At 41.7% G+C, this 12521-nt stretch overlaps 1 protein-coding gene across 1 annotated transcript in view; it reads left to right on the plus strand.

The window, feature by feature from the left end:
- CNGB3 (cyclic nucleotide gated channel subunit beta 3) overlaps positions 1-12521 on the plus strand; it is a 118353-nt gene that overhangs the window by 72958 nt on the left and 32874 nt on the right. The window contains exon 10 of the mRNA XM_043539389.1: positions 1514-1636. Within this exon, the coding sequence (XP_043395324.1) occupies positions 1514-1636 (123 nt within the window). The remainder of the gene's footprint in view (positions 1-1513; positions 1637-12521) is intronic.

Consider the following 12521-nt stretch of genomic DNA (forward strand, 5'->3'; position numbering starts at 1 on the left):
ATGGGAGCAAGAATCCCTTCCTTGACACTTTATCATTTAAATGTAATTGTCTGAAATATAACAGACTTGGGATTCTTGCATTACAAACCAGATATTTTATGAGATTTAGGCACAGAAGTTACATTCAAAAGGAAGGGAGAATATTATCTCTGTAATACAACCTAATATCTGCTAAGCTAAAGAGAGATAGATGTTTTGGAACTTCATCTTATGTTTTTATCTTAATCTTAAGTATTTCTTAGGTGCTTATCATCCTGGTATATAGATACCATTTGAAATTCACTGCACTTGATCAGTGTGCATGACGCCCATGCATTTCAAAATCCAGTTCAAAATTACCTTCCTTACCTGAAACCTTTTAAGAAATTGCTGTAGCTAATTTCACAGACCTTGTCTTTCCCTCCTCCCCACCCTCTTCACTCATTTAACGCCAGATTCCTCTCTGTTCTGTTAGTGCAAGGGCCTTCTCCCGTGCAGCGCCTACCAGATGGAACAATCTTGCTACAGCTCTCTGTATCGACTCTACATCTCATCTCATTTCCAGTCTCATCTGAAAATATATTCTCTCTTGCCTTGCCTATACTTTTTAATTTCTTCCTCTTTAGGATTTATGATTTTAACTCTGTAACCATATTTATAAACTATATGAGGTGTATTGTATAATAATCTTCAACACTTACATGATGCCATCCATACAGATGCTTCACAAACGTTAATTGATTATACCTCATAAGTCTCCTGTGAGAGAGGTAGGATAAATTTATCCCCATTTTCCAGATAGAGAAATTGAGGCACAGAGGACGTAAGTAAACTTGCCCAGGGTCACATAGTGAGTGTGAGAACTAGAATTAGAACCGACATCTCCTGAGGTAGCAACTAAACTACATTACCCTCTTTGCTGAAGGACTTAGGATATAGTTTATATAAAAGACAATACTCAAATCAAAATTGTGTTGCCTGCTCAGTGAGGGCAGCATATTTCCCTTTGTAAAGAATTGGGTGAATTACGTGCTTAAGAGACTGAGGAACCAAAAGTACAGGCAGGAACAGGCATTTTGCAAGCTTCCTTGTGTAGCTGTCAATACACATAATTTCTGACCTGAAACACCTACCGCTCCAGCCCTGAGCCTGTCTTCAGCAGAGTCTAGCAAATACATTGATTCATACCCTACAATCCCATTAATACAGTTTCACCTTTCTATAAACATTTATAACCAGTTAAACCAATGGTTTATGATGTCCTAAGAGAAACATAATTTAGGAATGACCCTGTATCAACTATTCTATGAAGGTGATTCATTTGGCCTTTGGAGGAAGGCAGAGGCAGGAGATGGCACATTGGAAAAACAGCTGGCAAATACCAGTCAAGTAATATTGTACTGTGGCAAGTAATAGCCGGCATTAATACAGCTATTGATCAAAATCAGGGAGTTCCATATTAAAGGGAAAATAAAAACAAGCTGTTTTCCTGGAATTATATCAGCTGTGATTTGCAATATGTTGTCCTTTACAGAGTAATTCGAACAACTGGATACCTGCTGTTTATCTTGCACATTAATGCATGTATTTATTACTGGGCCTCAGACTTTGAAGGAATTGGCAGCACCAGATGGGTGTATGATGGCAAAGGAAATATGTAAGTCCTTCTTTTGCAAAAGATTTTTGTTGATTTTCCCCCCAGCTTTGCTTGCAAGGTATGCCCTTATTTTTATAACTGCTTGGATAGCTAACTTTTAGCACCATTACTGCTGATTGTTGGTAATGAATGGTGCTAATTATTTGGAGGGCAGGTGGAGTGAATAATTACTTTACCACTTTCCATTTTTATGGGTTTATGAGTCAGCTCTAACCACTAACTTAATTAAACATTTAAAATGCAACACGGGTCATAAATTAAACTTACTTTTAGGTATGCACATGGGAAGTGTTACAATCATTTGAAAGGATCAGGGGAATAGAACTGGGACAGACTATACTTCAAGGGAGCATCATGTAATTTAATATAACATTTTACCCTCTCTAGACTCCATGGTTATTGTTCTGAAAGAGGTCCCACAGGTTTCTGTCATTTTTGACGAAGGTCATGCTTAAGCGTGTGGTTAAAAAAAATCTCCAGTGGGAAGGCTTAGGTATTGGCATACTCTGCCAACGGCTGCTCACTGTGGGACTCACTCAACTGTGGAACCAGTGCCAAGGAATAGATGTTAATTAAGATGAAGGAAAGAACGAAGAAAAAATTGCAAAGTTACACAGTATATATTGTAGGTATAGATGTATAAAAGTATTTGAATTTCTTTCAAGGACAGTGATAAATTTAAAGCCATAGAGGCCTAAATTTGTCGATTCATTACATACTTTGAAAAAGAAAAGGAAACTGGCTGTGTAAGCATGTCTTAATCCAGCTGTAGCCATTACCTTTAATAATGTGCAAACATGGAGCTTTAGCTTGTGATTTCATCAGACTTAATGACCAATGCAAAGTTAAGCAGGGGATCGATATTTTGATGGAAGATCTGCAAAAGAAACCCAGATGCTGCAGAAAGTGGAGTAGGTGTATTTGGGGATGGAAGATCATACAGAAGGCAGTATTATTAAACATTGATTATTAGTAGTAATTAGGTTATTTCTAGGAAAAAATAAGCTTCAGTATATGCCTTAAGTTTTCATATCCAACTCCAGTCCTGGGCTTTGGTCCTGCAGACAGATACACATGCGAGTAGTCCCTCTGAACTCACTAGGCCTACTCATAAAATTAAAGCTAAACATGTGTAATTATTGATAAAATCAGAACATCAGATTGCTAGGATTCTGACAAGAATCAGTAAGAGTGAATTTCAAGTATAAATGTTTAAGTCAATGTCATTCCTGATTTACTTGCCTTGTAATTAAGGAGAGACCTAGACAACCAGCTTCATACTGATTCTGGACAACATAATGAGTGCTCTGTCAGTAGAGAACTTACTCTGTCCTTTAAAATTCTAGTTTCTTCTGGAATGGACAAGAAGACAAAAGGAGAAGGTCTTCACATTTTTTGTGGACAGAAATATGTTACATTCACGTTTAGAAGACCTGTTAGTTCTTTGAGTGGTTGCAGATACATAGTCCACCCAAATATGCACGTGCCAAGTACACTGAAGCCAGAGAACTCTGCTTAGCAATACCTGTCAGGACAGCACTTTTACTCTCTGGCCCTAGAAACCCCTCTGTAGGGTTTCTATAAGGGTGGTGCTGCCCTAACCCACCTCAGTTTCTTCTCACCGCCTGCAGCTTGAATCAGAGCATTTAGTGTGGTGTTCACCTCACATTCGTTATCACAGTGTTTCAGTGGGGGGATTTCTGTAAATAGTTCATTTAGTAGTACCTTAAATGTTAGCTTACTGTCATGTAGGTATTAGAGTTTAGTCTGAGGTAATGCCTTCTCTGGGTTTCAAACATTTTCCACTGTGTGGGGTTGCTATATCTACTAGTGACCCACACTTGATGTTTACTGTGCCTTGGGGAAGAGCACATTAAGGAAAGGTGTTCTATTTGCAAGTCCTTTAAGAAGAGATCACAGGTGGCAAGGGACTTGTGTTTGAAGAAGCACCTCATGGAGCAGGCCCTGAGGCCCACTTCAGCTCCAGGGACTTCCACAGATCCTCAGGTTCCCTCAGAGAGCTCCTGAGCCAGTATGGACTTGGGGTTCCATGTCCAGACTCATTCACCCAGGAGGAAGAGGGATCATTCCCCTTTCTCTGGTTCCTCAAAGAAAAGAACCCACAAAACGAACCTGAGGCTGCTCCAGCATCTGAAGGCTGCTCCAGCATCCTGAGGCTGCTCCAGCTCCAGCATTCTTCTTCCTCCCCATCTAGGAGGAATGCAGACTGGCATATGAGTCTCCCAGTAAGTGGGAAAGAGCCAGGTCGTCAACCGACTCTGTACCATCAACTCCAGTACTGCCCCAAAGTTGTCCATTGAGTCCGGTACTGATGACAGTGATGTCAGCACCAACAGTCTCCACACTGCCAATAGAACGAGGAGTACTTGTGGCACCTTAGAGACTAACAAATTTATTTGGGCATAAGCCACGAAAGCTTATGCCCAAATAAATTTGTTAGTCTCTAAGGTGCCACAAGTACTCCTCGTTCTTTTTGCTGATACAGACTAACACGGCTACCACTCTGAAACCTGTCACACTGCCAATGTATCAGGAAGCAGTGGACTAGCTGGGCCTGCCTGTTCCTGACTCACCACTCATTCAAGAGCATTCGACTATGATGGTCTTGCCTTCGGCGTTGTTGGCACCCCCAGCACTGGTGCCCGACTTATCAGTGTCAGCACTATCATCTACACTACCTCATACCCAGGGCCCTGGGTTTCAGGCAGCTTCCAGTTTGATACTGAGGAGACTGCCCGTGCAGATGCTATCTTCAGTACTAATGACAATTCCAGTGCAGTCTACATCTGGGGGTCTGGTACCAGCTTCATTTCAGTATGCCATAAGTCTGGATGAAGCATGCGCTGCATCCAGAGCTGACTGTAAAGATGTCTTGGTCCCCACACAGCCTTCTGCAATAATGATGGGGTCTATATTCTTCCATAAATTTCACTCATATCCAGATGAGCGGCATACGTTAGATGTGAAGCAGTTCTTGGTGTTCTATCTGGAAAGGACTAAACCATTTTGTTAATCACCTTGGCTTTTTGTCTCCTGTGTGGATTGAATGAATGATCCACCATTCTCCACAAAGACAATTTCCCAGTGGATAACTTCCTGCATTATCACAGCTTTTGAAGTAGCTCAGGCTACATTCCCACAGTCACTCTAGGCTCATTCCACAAGAGCCCAAGCAACATCCATTCCATTTCTTAGGGCAGGTCTGCACTACAGCAGGGATTGACGCTTTGAGATCAATCCATCGGCAGTCGATTTAGCCGTGGGTCTAAGAAAGACCCGCCAAATCGAACGTAAATCACTCTCCAGTCGATCCCTGTACTCCACGCCCAATGAGAAGAGTAAGGTAAGTTAACAGGAGATTTTCTCCCATCAACCCCCGTGGTGTAGACCCCGCAGTAACTCGACATAAGGTATGTCGACTCCAGCTACGTTATTCACATAGCTGGAGTTGCGTGGCGTAAGTTGATTTACCGTGGTAGTGTAGACATAGCCTTAGTGATGTTTCAATATTGGTCATCTGTAGGGCTGCTACATGGTCTTCCATACATACTTTTGCCGAACATTTTGCATATACCATGGCATCTGGGTTGGATGCAAACTTTGGGAAGGCAGTTCTGCAGTCATTGTTTAATTGGACTCTGACTCCCACCACCTGAGAGTACTGCTTGTGAGTCACCTGAGCAGAATGCACATCTGCATCCACTCGAAGAAGAAAAGAGGGTTACTTATCTGTATTGTAACTGTTCTTCTTCAAAGTGTAGGTGCAGGTGTATATTCCACAACCCACCCTCCCTCTCCTCTGAAGATGACCTTTTACAACACCAACATATCATCTTACCGCTATTTCCGTGTCGTATTGTACTTATAAAGAAGGAATCAGATGTAATCAGCAATTTATTTCATCTGTGCTTGGAGTGCACCAAAGTGTATTTTTCAAATATAGCTGATTCAAAAGCATTGCACTGCACTGCACTGAACATTTCAACACCTAACTTCTAGGCAACTAGCCACCCAATGGAAGCCACAAACACTGGGTTCGGCACCTAGGCTCCCTATGCAATGCAAGGGGGGAGAGAGTCACCCGAGAATGGGATCTATAAAAGCCAGCACACTAGGTAGGGAGCTGCCTAAGTGAGCCAATACCAGATGACAAGGAGAGGGGTGGGTTCTAAGCCCCACCACCCTCTCAGAGTTAGTTGCCCAAGTCTAGGCTGGAGGAAGGTGCCTATCTCTGCTTGGGATCCATAGCTGAAGTCTTTCCTGGAGTCAGATGGCTAAGCTGTTTCTTGCAAGAACAGAGGCAACACATGCCTAACTCCAGACCAAGCGGCTGCTGCTGGGAGGAGGAGGAGGAGAGGTGGGAAACCCCTGTTCAAATCCCTTCTCATCAGGCAAAGGATTGAACTGGGGGGCTCCCACTTCCCAGGTGAGTTCCCTAACCCCTGGCTAAAAATTATAAGGGAAGCCACTGTGCCCTCCTTCCCCAGGTATTTGGTGTGGAGCTAAGTGTGGATCAGGCCCTGCAGGGGGAGGTGGGGGCAACATCTGTCTTCACCAGTGTAATTCACTGCTACTCTACTCACCACTACGAGCCCCCTCGAGCGCAGGCACGGTGCCACAGCTCTCTCACTCTCTCAGCAGTTGCTGCAGCACTGTCGTGGTTTCTCTGTCAGGTAACTCGGTCCTCTGGTTGGGTCACCATCTTTAGTCTACCCCTTCCAGGTCCCAATTGTTCAAAATGTCCTTAACAGAAACAGAACAAAGTTTCTGCCCTCTCTGGTGCTCTACTTCAGAGAGTCCTCAGTTATGTCTGCAGGCCCTTGCTGAGCCCAACTACCCTTCTGAAGGACTTGTAACTCCCTCCATGGGGCCAGTGGGGGAACTCAGCCTCACGCTCAACTCTGGGTTCCAGCCCAGGGCCCTGTGATGCACAGCTAGATCACAGCCCTCTACCCACATAGCAGTTTTGCCAGTGCCCACCTGGCTCTTTCCTCCCTTCTGGGGCTCCCAGTCTCATCCCCAGTTACTCAGGGTATCTCCCAGGCCTCCCTGCTGACTCCAGGACCTATAGGTGCCTTCTTGCTCCCTGCAGCCTTTTCCATCCAGCCTTTCTCCAGCTGGTCCTCTCAGCACTTAAATCTGACTCCTTTTATACAGAAGTCAGCTGATTCCTTTCAGGTTTTCCAGTCCATAGGGCAAGCCACCCTGTTACAACCTGGTTTGAGGATCCGTGCTTGAGCTTAGGCATGATAAAGGTCTATGGGCTTGTGCCCGAGGCAGCAGTGCTCATGCCCAGAGGCAGAAACATAGGCACCTAGGGGACTTTTGCAATGAGAAATTAGGCATCAAAATGGTTAGGCGGCAGCTGAGCAGGGATTTTGGGAATACAGTGGTATCTAAATCTTAAGTCCCTTTATGGATCTAGGCCTAAGTCAATACTGAAGCAGTGCTCCGATGTTAGAGGATACCGTGCTAATGGAGGACATGTAAAGCTAAGGTCCTGATCTCCCGTCATTAAAAATGCTGTGTCATTTTTGGCAAAGAGTAGGGGTAATTTAGGCCAACTAGCCTGGCCTAATTCCTATTAGGTAATTGCATTTTGCTTACCTACAATTTCCCCTGGGGATATGATTTTCTTCACTTTGTTTATAAAATTATATAATATTGCTATACAAACTTCAAAGTCAGCCCATAAGTGGATGCACTTTGGTGCTGAATTAAATGATTCTTATTATTATCTCACACTTATATTACAGTAGCACTTAGGGGTCCATATATAACCCAGTCTTGCAAAGTGCTGAGGGTTACCTGCAAATAGGTATCCTGAAAATGGGTGAATGCCTCTTGCAAGGGGCTGACAAGCAATCGGCAACTTACAGGATCAGGCCTGTGATGTTAGCTGATCGTTGAATATTTAGGGCTCTTTTGATCAGAGGCATTGTGTGAACATCAGTTATTATTGCAGATTTACTGTGAATTTAAACATATCAGACAGTTCTTGGAACATTTGCCTCCTTAGAAAGCAGAAACTAAGAGCAACCTAGAAAAATAATTAGAAAAACAGCCAGCCTCACAGCATGTGTTATTAGGCTCTGAGCCTAGTAATGCATACATTTCCTTTCATGTACCAATCAGACTTGCCAGCATTTTAGGAAAGAAAATATTTCAGTGGTCTCAGACCTACAGAGTGATAACAGACTGATTAAAATGGAGCTCTCGCTCACAGTCAAGATAAGCCAAACAAGGTTTCGTAGTTCGTTAAAAAGACACCAGTCAGCATTTCAACTAATACTGGACACAGCACAATTTTTAGTGGTCTCACATTACGCTGACCCAAAGCAAATGAGTTAGCACTAATTTAATGGCCTGAATGTTTTATATGCACTTCCTGGTATGTACATAAAATATTGTCGCTTATGGGCAAGCTTCTAAGTGATCAAATAAAGTCGGCACTCATGAAGTTGGTTATTTCTTTGTTGGGAAAGAAACAAGTAGACAGGGACAAGAGTTTTCTTAGTCTAGTTAACTGACATGTACGTTTCTGAACAGGCATCTTAAACAATAAAAGCAAATGTCAACTTAAAGCTCACACATGTAGGACCACGCCACCTTCAGACCACTGGCAAAACAATCCAAAGAGCTCTCTTTTCAAGTCCCAGCCAGCTGCCTGTCTCTCCAATTTGTGTTAAGACTTTGCAGTGTCTCCATTAACCTCCCCCCAAACACATCAAAATCTTCGGGGTTGAGGCTTTCAGTCAAAGTCCTTGCTCACTGCCACTGACTAGGTGTCAATCAAAATTTTCCCCCCGTAACCCTCACAGTAGTGTCCAGAACCCAGCCCCACAACCGGTAATCAAATCAAAAACTGTGGTGATGAGCATAGCATAAGAACATAGATAGATTACGTCTGAGCTTTCCTGACATGAGAATATGGAGCCATTTGAACCTATGACATTTGCCAAGTGAAGTGCCTTATGTACAATCTCTAACCCAACATGCTGGCATGTTGCATGGGTCTCCAGTAACCTCGCCTAAGTACAACAGAATGAATAACTGACAATAAATGCATTCAGCGTATTTCACCTTTTCTTTTATTTGAAAATTATCCACAAACAGACTGCAAGTCTCAAAATGTATTTTTTATTCAAAATTGTCATTGGTATTGAAATAGTGCGTGATGATTCTGATCAGGATGAGGGCCCCATCATGCCACGCACTATAAAAACCAACACATTCCCTGCCCTGAAGAGCTCAGTTCCTGGCCCTTGGATTAATTGAGCAAATATTACAATTGAAGGTGCAGTTTGCTCTAATGTCTGCAACTAAATTATGTCACATCCTTAATTAACGTAGCTGCATGAATTTTGAATGGTCTGTCTGACTGTGGCAGTCCCAATCTTCTCAGTAGGCTTGGATGGACAAGTTGGCGTAGGAGAGTTGTCATGTTCTATCATGAGATAACAGAGAGCTAACTCTATTTAATGGCTAATGTGACTGTAAATGTGAGTGTCAATTCTCCACAACTATTTGTTCCAGGACGCAAACTTTTGTTCCTGGTTGTGGTTCAGCCTTGGGCTCAGTCTAGGCTAAACCATGACAAGGAGCAAAGATTTGTGTCATGGAACAACAGTTTGTGTATGGTCTATGTTAGCATTTGCAATCAGATTAGTTAGAGTGTTGTTTGGCACACAGCTTAGATTTTTCAGCCTATTAAGTCAAATGTGACCAGGTTTTTTTCCTTCTTTGTGGGTGTTGCCCTGAGAGCTGCTTGTAGTAGGATAGTCCTGTTGCATTACTGCAACTCTTATGTCTTCTAGCTAGTTCAGCTTTGTCCTTCAGTCTGAGAACTTGACCTTCATGGGCTTTCTGCTTTTTCCCTTTTTATTTAAATGTATATATCACACCTGTTTAGTGGCTGAGATCAGCAAGCTATTGGTCAACAGACAATAAGCAATTTAAGGGAAAGAAGCTTCAGGACTGGAGACATTAGAAGGCCAGATCTTACCCACCACTTTACTATCCTTGCTCTGTCTGGGTTGTATTTTTGGAGGACTCTAATATGGAAGACCTACGTAAGTCTTCTTGAATGAAATGGATGCACAAGTACCAGCTTAAAGCTTGAAGAGCATTTTCAGTTATGCTATTCTTCATACACATCAAAGTTTGACCATTTTAATCAAAGCCATGCGAACAGTTCGTTGTATTATGAAATGATTTTTTATGAAAGAGAAATATTCCCATTTGCATAGAGTTATCAGACACCTATCTTGTTTACATTCTTTATGAATGTTTTTATTTGTATTCCTTATTTTAGGGAAAAATCTGATGGTTTGATTGCCTGAGGGTTAAACATACTGTCTACATTATGTAAAGGGAAAATCCCACTCTTGTCTCTACTTTGTTTTAACATTAATTTTTCAGCTATCCAGTTTGCTGTATAGCAAGCAGTGATGATTTCAAGATATAATTAGCTAGTAGGAAGCAGAGCTGCTAATACCATAGCATTTGGAATCTATCTTTTCTGGCTCCTTGTTTTTACAATTTCTTCTTCTTTTTTCTTCTTGGCAGAGTGGCCTTATGTTTCTGAACTCTAAGTTCAGATTAAAGCAAAAACAATACATTGAATAAATGGGGAAAATATAAAACTTGTGTCTGACAGATAGTGAGCAGCATGTGACCCATGCTGTAAAAAGTGTCTGTGTGAACTGACAGCACAGAAGTACTGTATGCACTGCACTAAACATATCACCAGTAATGAACAGATGTTTTTTTAAAACATACACTTGCTTTTCAGGTAGATACATACACAGTATTAGACCAACCCCTGAAGTTCCTCAGGCTGCTATCTATATAGCGCTCACACTGTATCATCTGTTTTCCAGATATCCTCAGAGACATAGCCCAGACCAGTGTTACAATCTCTAACATGCTGAAGTCATTGAAGCTACCGCCAAAAGCCAATGCTACATCTTACCCACTCTGAATTTCCAAGGCCACTTGTTCAGAAGTAGCGCTGTTTCCTTTATTACTTTTAAGTTCTTCAGGCTGTAGCTCAGGACCGGCACAGTATTCTCAGTTTTGTCCAGTGAATACTGGATATCTTTTTAGGCATTAACTAACCTACTCCTTACGGCGCTCCAAACGAGCTAGGGATGTCCTTTCACCCTAAAAGCTGTGATACTTGCAAAAGGGAAACATAACCTTTCCTCATCGTTTACATTTATCCGACCCCAGACCCATGGGAAACAGAGCTACCAACTGTGCAGATGTAATGCCGACAGACCCTGGTTGCTGGCACTGAACTGGGGACCTCTGGACTTAGTGCATGAGCCTCTAGAGCATGAGCTAGAAGCCAACTGGCTGTTCGCTAAAGCTGTAGAGCAGACTCATTTCCTCTCTCTCTGAATGGTCTCAGTGCCGCTCGATGTGGGTTACGTAGACTTTGCTGGAAGGATGCTGGATCTGTGGAACTCTGTGAACCATATAGGGGTTCAATCTAGATATCCATGTTATAACTACAATACTGGGGGAGACGGACAAGGGACGGGATTAGTGTCAAGTGTTAGCAGATCTGCAGTGCATTTTCAGTGTCAGAATTGTTAATGAAAAATGACAATTCTAACTGTTAAAGTCTGCAAGTGGATAATGGTGGTAAAAGTGATAATTACTAAATCTCATTATAGGGAAGCCAGCTTAACGTGACCACCCAAGGGATCAGCAAAAAAATCAATTGGTTATCACATTTTGACCTTTAACTAAAAGGTCAAATAAAAGCATACTGAAAACTTTAGGTATATAAAGTGGTTTAAAACAGGGAATTGCCTGTTGGAAGTAGCCTTTCATTCAGCTGACACAGAATTTATACAAAACTGCCACTTCATAGGTCTCAAACTGTACTGTCATCTATACAGTGTATTAATGGCATTACCCCATATGTAAGGTTATATGTGATAAGAGTAAATTAAAATTTAGACCCCAATCCTGCAAACAGGTCAGCGGGTTTCAGGACTCAAGGCAGACAGAAAGGATATGCACTGGAGCATCTATTTTCAGGATTGAGACCTCAAGTTATTTGTACTTCCTATTAAGTTTCTTTCTACATCTAATAAAATGTTAATAAATTTTAAAAAAAAGTCTGTAAAATGCAATGATATGTAAAATTGAAGTTTATTGTACAGTTAGGGAAAACGAACAACTCTAATAATCTGAAAAGGAGCTAAAATTTGATGATCAAGACATTCAGAATGCTCCATTATAAATATTAATTAGTTATTTTACTAAGGATGAAAAGTATTTTTAAAGACTCAATTACCTTTTTTAAAATACCATAGCTCATAAAAGCAAAGAACACTATCACTTTCACTAAAATGATGAACTGGTTTAAAAAACTAATTAATCCCATTTTAGTATTAGGATGATGTAGTGCTATTTGCAGTGCCATCTTTCAAATGTAATTTAAAACAGAGTTAATGTTCTGCTGTGACTCTTAAAGATCCCAATGCACTTTTGGCAAAAGTGAGGGAGCTAGCACTGGTGTTTTAGCTAATTTCTAATCTCAGGCCAGGTCTATACTTCAAACTTTTGCTGACATAGCTATGTCAGCCAGGCTGTGATGAGATGCAATTTATCACTGACATAGCTGTGGTGGCAAAAAGCCACTCACATAGACACAGTTATACTAGCAAAACTGCACTTTTGCTAGTTGTGACGGAACGCACTCCTGTATTCACACCCTACACACTATTGTAATAATCTTTGTCCAAAATATACCTTGGGAGGTAGCACTTGAGAACTAACAACTCAGGGGTCTATAATATCATGGTGAAATGTGTGTAGCCACATTATATATAACGATTTGAACATG

The sequence above is a fragment of the Chelonia mydas genome, chromosome 2, assembly GCF_015237465.2.
Source record: "Chelonia mydas isolate rCheMyd1 chromosome 2, rCheMyd1.pri.v2, whole genome shotgun sequence".
In the NCBI taxonomy this organism is placed as follows: Eukaryota; Metazoa; Chordata; order Testudines; family Cheloniidae; genus Chelonia; species Chelonia mydas.